The sequence below is a fragment of the Coptis chinensis genome, chromosome 9, assembly GCF_015680905.1.
Source record: "Coptis chinensis isolate HL-2020 chromosome 9, ASM1568090v1, whole genome shotgun sequence".
Lineage (NCBI taxonomy): Eukaryota > Viridiplantae > Streptophyta > Magnoliopsida > Ranunculales > Ranunculaceae > Coptis > Coptis chinensis.
In genome coordinates this window covers 66,778,679-66,786,932 of record NC_141464.1, presented here as the reverse complement: position 1 = coordinate 66,786,932, position 8,254 = coordinate 66,778,679, and the positions used below count along the sequence as shown (strand labels likewise).

At 43.0% G+C, this 8,254-nt stretch overlaps 1 protein-coding gene across 1 annotated transcript; it reads left to right on the top strand.

The window, feature by feature from the left end:
- Positions 1-2,866: 2,866 nt before the first annotated feature.
- LOC147477495 (uncharacterized) lies at positions 2,867-4,842 on the top strand. The gene is made up of 2 exons (XM_086586027.1): positions 2,867-3,000; positions 3,810-4,842. The coding sequence occupies exons 1-2, from the start codon at positions 2,867-2,869 to the stop codon at positions 4,840-4,842; spliced, it is 1,167 nt and encodes a 388-aa protein (XP_086442153.1).
- Positions 4,843-8,254: the final 3,412 nt, after the last annotated feature.

Below are 8,254 nucleotides of genomic sequence, written 5' to 3'. Positions count from 1 at the left end.
CCCTAGAACTCCCTTTAGATTGCTCGCTTATGGCTTCCATATGAAATAGTAATCTTGCAACCTTATTTATGTTTAAGAATTTTCCCTTATTATTTTAGTCATGATGCTAAACCATTTTTAATGTGATGTATCACTATGACAAATATTTATCTATATCTACAGAACAACCTTTTACCCAAACCTAACCTAAAACGTAAGGAAATAATTGAAAAGTTGGACATGATAGAGTTAGCTACCTTCGGTGGATGTTTAGTTATACTGATCTGTCCTCTTAAATTGAAAGTTTTTTTTTCAAATTGAGAAGATAGATCATTATAACTAAATATGCACCGGGATAGCCAACTCTATCATAACCTTATTTTCAAATATTTTCATACATATTCGGTTATCGGTGGGTCATTGGCTTGGGACTACACTAACAATGAAATATCGTAACATGGAACCGTCTAAGCATGAGCCTTTAGGTTAATTGTTCAACAATAGAAAAAATAGATATGACAATTTTCATAGTACAATATGACAGAAAATGATTAAGCGTCGTGACAACAATAGCGAAATTCCAAGACATCAATATGATTTGCTGATATATCTTCACATTTGACTGTTTAAGATTTCTCCATTTTTATATTTGTCACGATGCTAAACCTTTTCTAATATGATGTATCACTGTAACAGATATTTATCTATATCTATGGAACAACCTTTTACCCAAACTTAACCTAAAACGTAATGAAATAATTGAAAAGTTGGACATGATAGAGTTAGCTAGCTACCTCCGGTGGATGTTTAGTTATAATGATTTTCTCTTCTCAAATTGATTTTTTTTTTCTATTTGAGAAGAAATATCATTATAACTAAACATGCGCCGAATAACCTTGAGGGTGGAAAATTTGGATGAGTGCACCGCGGTCATAGCATTCCAACATGGATTGAAGTAGGGAACCCGGGTGCATGAATCAGTATCTAAGATTAAAGTTACCACCTTGCATGCTTTGTACTTAAAGGTAGAGAGATACATCAAATATGAGGACATTTTGCAGAGAAATAGCAAGGAACACAAGAAACTCGACATGTCAGTGCACGCCGTGGCCGCGGAGGATAGGAGAGACAGGGACAGGGCCGCGGCAAGAGATGGAGGAACCTATAGAGGGGAGACACAAATAGCGGAGAGAGGCAGAGACCAAGCCCGAAGGGAGTACAAGGATAGAAATCCTTATCGTGAAATAGACTTAACTCCACTGAACAAGTCGTTGGAGGAAATCCTACCGCTGATCAAGGGACAGCGGCATTACGAAGAACCGCGGAACTTGCCTAAGGAGATAGAGGGAAAGCCATTTTGTGCGTATCATCAGGTTAGAAATCATGCTACCAATGAGTGCTTTGCTTTACAATGGTTAGTAGAGAGAATGATTGGGAGAGGACAGCTTGAGGGAGCATGTCAAGGAAGTACAGCCGGTCGAAAAGGTTCCTACCGCGGTTCGAATCCTGGGCATGATAAATGTTATTTTCAGTGGTGAAACGCTTATAAGGAATGCCCACCGAGATAAGGTGAGGAGGACAGCCAGTCTGTAGCAGATAAATGAAGTTGTGAGTAGTCCGCGGCCAGCTCCAGGAGGTAGCAAAGCGAATGACAGGATAGAGTTCACTCTAAAGAATCTGGAGTCGGTAAGCTCGCCTCATGAGGATACGTTGTGATTACCATAGTGATGGAGAATTACATAGTGAAAAGGGTACTGATAGACTTTGGGGGTTCAGTGGATTTGCTATTTCAGAGCGCGATGGAAGAAATGGGCATAGAAAGGAAGTAAATGAAGCCCCCTCAGACCAACTTGTTCGGGGTTTAATGACAGCATGACTGAGCCATTAGGGGAACTAGTACTGTCGGTGACCACTTTCACCCGATTCCTTGTAGTGGATACTAACTCACAATACAACGCGTTCCTGAGAAGAAAATAGATTCATGAGATGAAGGCAGTCCCGTCTACTTATTACCAAGTGATCCGTTTCCCGACGAATGGAGGGATGTACGAGATAAAGGGCGATCAGGTCGTGGCACAGAACATCCACTAGGTGATAGTGAGGGGCCTGGGCCACACACTTAGTAAAGTGGCGCTAGAGGCAAGGGACAAGCTAGCATAGCAATTACAGACCGCGGCCGGAGAGAAGAGGCCGCTCGTCGGGGGCAAGAAAATGGATGAGATTGAGGTCGTGAACATCGGGGTAGCAGAGGAGGAGAAGTTTGTAAACGAAGGGACAAGTTTGTTAGAGGATTCAAAAAGTAAATTGATTGCCTTGTTAACTGAGAACAACGATGTATTTGCATGGACGATCGAGGACTTGGCGGGGTTGGATCCATAGTTCGCATGCCACAGATTGCAAATGGGGAAGGTGCCCGCCCAATCCAGCAGAAAATGAGGGGTATGGAGGCTCAGTATGCACAAGGAATTCGAGAGGAGGTGAAGAAGTTGAAAGATGCTGGAATCATCCGTGAATGCAAGTTTACTGAATGGCTGTGGAACGTGGTAGCGGTACCGAAAAAGAATGGGAAAGTAAGAATGTGCGTGGATTTCACGGACGTTAACAAGGAATGTCCGAAGGATTGCTACCCGATGCCGCGGATAGATGAGTTGGTGGATCGAACTGCGGAGTATAAGTTATTTTCATTTATGGACGTGTCCATGGGCTACAATCAGGTGGTGATGTACGACCCGGACCAAGAAAAGACAGCGTTCATAGTGGAAGGAGGAACGTACTGTTACACCAGAATGCCTTTTGGTCTAAAGAATGTGGGGGAAACATTTCAGCTAGTAGGGGAAAAGATGTTCAAGACTAAATCAGAGAGAAGATGGAAATCTATATAAATGACATGGTAGAAAAGAGTATGACTGAAGAGGAGCATTTGGAGGGTCTGAAAGAAACATTCTCTATACTGCGGAGACACAAGCTGATGTTGAACCCAGAGAAGTGTGCATTTGGGGTGACGTCCAGAAAGTTCCTGGGGTATATAGTCACATACCGTGGCATAGAGGCGAACCCGGACCAGATTAGAGCCTTGTTGGAAATGCCATCTCCATAGAACATGAAGGAGGTTTAGAGGCTGGCTGGTAGGATCGCGACACTCAATAGGTTCATATCTAAGTCCTCAGATAAGTGCTGACCCTTGTACCTACTATTAAGGAGGACGACTGACTTCTAGTGGACCGAGGCATGTGAAAGGCCTTTTCAGGAATTGAAAGAATATTTGGGCAAGGCCCCGATCCTGTCGCAGCCAAGGCAGGGGGAGAAGTTGTATTTATACCTGGGGGTGTCAGAGTGTGCAATTAGTTCAGTGTGGATAAGGATGGTGGGCAAGGCAGAGAGGCAGGTGTATTTCTAGAGCAAAACAATGTTGGACGCCGAAACAAGGTATAGTAGGATTGAAAAGTAAGCCTTGGCTCTAGTCTTCTTTGCACTCAAGTTGAAACCTTACTTCGATGCTCATTCGGTGGTAGTGGTGACCAATTTGCCACTTAAGTAGGCACTGAAGGCAGAGAAATCAGGGAGAATGTTGAAATGGGCTGTGTTGCTCAATTCGTATGACATTGAGTACCAAGCCAGGACCGCGGAGAAGGCCCAGGCAATGGCAGAATTTCTAGCCGAGTTTTCGGCCGAGGACCCCACATGGGGGGAGGAGATGACCATGGAACCGGAGGCGGACCAAAACCACGACCTCCTGGACCCTTAGGACATGCAAAATGGATGGAGAGTCTTTGCAGACGGGTTCGCTACCGACATGGGTAATGGCATTGGGGTGGTGCTGGTCACCCCAGAGAATACTCACCTAGAGTTATCAATGAAATTGGGTTTGCGGCTTTGAACAACGAGTCTGAATATGAGGCAGTGATAGCGAGGATGGATTTGGCCAAGGACTTGGGTGTGCATGAACTAACAGTATATTCTGATTCGAATTTGGTAATATGTCAAGTCAATGGAGGATTCGCGGTGCAGTGCCCTAGGATGGCAAAGTATCTAGAGGTATTACGGGGAAAGGCAGGAGAATTCGAGAAAGTCAGTTTTGCTCACCTAGGCAGGGGAGAGAATAGACACGCTGACGCCTTGGCATATGTTGCTGCGGTACTCCCTGGGATAGAAGGTAGATCTATTGAAGTCAGGTTACTGAGCAGACCAAGCACCGCGGAGGACGAGGGGGTGTGCCTGACTACTGAGGAAGAACATGGATGGATGGAACCCATCAAGAGTTACCTATCGGGGATAGAGATAGAGGACAAGGGTGAAAGGAGGAGGATGGAGCAGATGTCACTGAGATACGTTCTGTCAGATGGGGAGTTGTATCGGCGGAGCGTCAGCGGACCACTCTTGAAATGCCTAGGACCGCAAAAGGCACGAGAGGTGTTGGGAGAAGTTCACGAAGGAGATTGTGGAAGCCACTCGGCGGGAAGGATGACTGCACACCGGCTACTATCACAGGGGTACTTCTATCCCCACATGAAGAAAGATGCTACTGAGTATGCCAAGAGGTGCAGGAAATGCCAGACTTTTGCGCTGCTAATACACATGCCCGCAGAACCATTGCACAAGGTCTTTAGCCCATGGCCATTCTCTATGTGGGTGTTGGATGTTGTCGGACCTCTGCCTATGGCCAGTGGCAAAAGGAGGTTTATGCTAGCCACAATGGATTATTTTATGAAATGGGTTGAGGGTGTGGCTCTGCAGCAGGTGAAGGAGGAACAGGTGAGAAAGTTTTTATGGGAGAATATAATATGCCGATTCGGGCTACCGCACACCATCATCGCGGACAACGGTACTCAGTTCACGGGGGGAAAGGTAAGAGCCTTCCTCTAAGCCTTCAAAGTGAAGCAAGGTTTTTCAGCCCCTTACAATCTAGAGGGGAATAGACATGCAGAGTCTTCAAACAAAGTGATCATGGATAATCTAAAGAAAAAGCTGGAGGAACATAAGGGATGTTGGGCAAATGAGTTATACCATGTACTGTGGGCGTACCGCATGACACCGCCGACATCTACAAGAGAATCCCTGTCACGATGGCCTATGGGGTAGAGGCAGTGAACCCTATGGAAATGATGGCGTCAACAACTAGAACCAAGGCTATGGAAGCAGGGGTTAATGAGAAAATATTGGCCAGGGAAATGAACCTTACAGGGGAAAGGAGAGACACCGCGCGCATTAGACTAGAAGAGTACCACCGGAGGTTGCAGAGACAGTATAACAAGCGGGTGAAGCCAAGGAAGTTTATTGTTGTTAATCGGGTGCTTCGAAGGGTGACCCCTGCCACCAAGGAAGAGACATACAGGAAGTTAGGACCGAACTGGGAGGGACCATACACCGTGGTGGAGGCTAGAACGTCTAGGACCTATAGGTTGCAGACGCCCCAAGGGGAGAACATCAAGCGGCCGTGGAACATTAGAATGTTGAAGGAATTCCATGAGTAACTTTGTCATTAGTGTTTTTAATTAAAGAAAATTATATTTGCTTCATTCAAGCCTTGTAATGGTATTTTGAGTTAGCTACTATGTTAATGAAAGCAATAGCAAATTTCCTCCATCTGATAAGTGTGCATCCGTTCATCTGTGGATTAGGCCAGGGGCAACAGACAGTGGGTTCCAAACTCAATATCAACTCCTTAGTCAACTTGAGGGCAAACTGGGTGGCCCGGGCATGCTCAGCGGCCCTCAACATCTCCACGATCAGCATGGGGGCAAGCTGAGTGACCCAGGCATACTCAGCGGCCCTCAACATCTCTATAACACCCCGTCTTTTAATTGCTTTTCCTATAATAATATTAATATTAATAATAATAATAATAATGTAAATAGATAAAATAGAGATAGGATATCTAGTAGTTTCGGATAAAAGCCCGTAAGTAAGTAGATAAGTTTAAAACCCTTGTTTTTCGGGGAGGTTTTAAAAACTAGAAAAAAATAGAGTTTTCTCACGAGAGTTTCTGGGGGAAAAACACAGCGAGGGTTTATTATAAAAAAAAAGGAGAGTTTTACTGAAAAGGTTTGGAACGAGGAAGATTATCTTTTCGCGTGACAGTAGACGTCGGGCTTTCGGGTTTTTCTCGTCGGTTTATAAACAGTGAGTAGTCATAATATGTTATATTTCTTTTATTGGTTTTTATTAATCATATCAGTAATGCCGTTTTCTCTAATTGCCATATTGTCAACTCTGTCGGCTGTTAGCTACAAAATTTGTGAAACAATACAGTAAATAAAACTAGGATGAATTCTAGCATTTAGCTGTTGAAGTCTGGACACCGGTGGTCAATGGCATCGCCATCAGCACCAAACCGTTCTTTTTTTTTGTGTTTGAAGTATGTTTTTATTTGATTTGTGGTGATGTTGAACTGTTAAATTTGAATGTTTATTGATGATGTTTGGTTGTGGTAGTGAAGAGTTGGGTATTGAATTGGTGTTTGGGTTGATTGGGTGAGGGAAAGCTTTGAAACAGCCATTAATGGCATCCAACCAAGACCCCAAACCGTCCTGATTTTTGGTGTTGTTTGAATGTTAGTTGTGAATGATTTTGTTGAGAAATTGTTGTTAGGTTGAGGTGGATGTGTTGGTGGTGGATTGGGTGCTGGAGAGGGGACAATTGGAGCTTTACAGAGTGTGTTAATGGCGTAGGTCGCGTTTTTTCAGTATAATAGAATCATGATTTGATGGTATGGGTAGGTAGGGGTTTTTGTGGGGATGAAAACCGTTAGGTTTGTTTTAGTCATCGATAGCCGGTGGTGTCTGCATCGGTGGTGGAGGCGCTGGTGGAAGTTTTGTTTGAGGAAGGAGATGAACAGTGCAACTCGATTTGGGCTTGGGCCAAATCATGATGGGCTCATATGTTTTAACCTTTGGATTTTATTTTTGGGCTTAAGTTTAGACTATGGGCCTTAGACTTTGGGCCTTTGGGTTAGAAGAGTTTGGGGATGGGTGACTTTGACTGTTGACCAGAGTGGACTTTGACTTTGACTTTGATTAAGGTTGACTTTGACCAGTTAACCCGAAAATTTGACTTTTTCCTAAAATTATGATTCGGTCTATTAGGATAAGTCTAGGACTATTAGCATGTTTGACTTAGGCTAGGACCTTTATAAATATACTTGTGTACGTGTATTTACTGCTTTGTGATTTTCCAGTCTTTTACAATACACAACGTTATGACACTTATACATCCATGAAATTAATAACGCGTAAACCAAAAATACTTGAATCAAGATATTCCTTCGTTCTCTGAAATAATATATACAATAAAGTTCAATAATGCGTAAACAAAATTTACCGCACCCTTTTAGAACTTTCCATGCCTCAAGTTTTGGAATTGAGTTTTATGACTGATGAAGTCATATATTATGTGGGCATTTATTGAATGTGCCATAAATGGCCCGTTAGCGTTATATAAGGGTATTCATTAAATGTGCCATGAATGACCCGGGTATTCATTGAATGTGCCATGAATGACCAGATGGTTTGGACTGCCCTAAAGAGGAACTAAGGTATTCGCCTTGCGGGTTAGTTGTATTCCTTGAGTGTACAGGAATGTAGGATTGGGTATTCCTTGAATGTGGCAGGAATGACCCAGGGCATTCATTGAATGTGCCATGAATGGCCCGTTAGTGATATGATAGGTATTCCTTGAATGTGGCGGAATAACCTAAGGTGTTCATTGAATGTGCCATGAATGACCTCGAAGTTTTGTGCCCAAAGAGGTCGTGAAAATATGTGTATGAAAGCCCGAGAGATGGCGGGGATATTGTGGTATTCGGTTGGAGAGAGGCACACAGGAATGTGTGATTTGGCAAATGTGTGGAGTGCAAATCATGGAGTAGGTACTAAAGGGTGGGTGTATAAGAAAAGTAATTGATTAATTGATAAGAGAAATTGATTTGATTATCGAAAGGCTTGGGTTTACTTTTTAATACATATAGGATATCTACATATGTTGTATACAAGTTCTAACTTTCTTTTGCGGGAGGGTAGGACTTAATAATATTTTGTCTTGGGGCCGCGGTCCTACCCTTATACTGGCAAATGGATATTGGTAAGTATTAATTCAAGTTTTTAGATATTAAAACGAGTTATTAAAATGAGTTAATATAATGGAAGTTTTTCTTGGGAAGAAACTATGCCGGTTGAAATGACGGAACTACCTTTCTTCCCAACTAAGAATGATTAGGTTATGAAAGAGTTAAAGTGTTAGTTGGATAAGAAAAGATTTTAAAGGTTTATATGTGGTTAGT

What these genes read in the sequence shown, in the direction of transcription:
- LOC147477495 (XM_086586027.1), top strand. Translation starts at nt 2,867, where the DNA reads ATGGTAGAAAAGAGTATGACTGAAGAGGAGCATTTGGAGGGTCTGAAA. An exon ending in ACGTCCAGAAAGTTCCTGGG is followed by an intron (nt 3,001 to 3,809) that starts GTATATAGTCAC and finishes TGGTCACCCCAG; the next exon opens with AGAATACTCACCTAGAGTTA.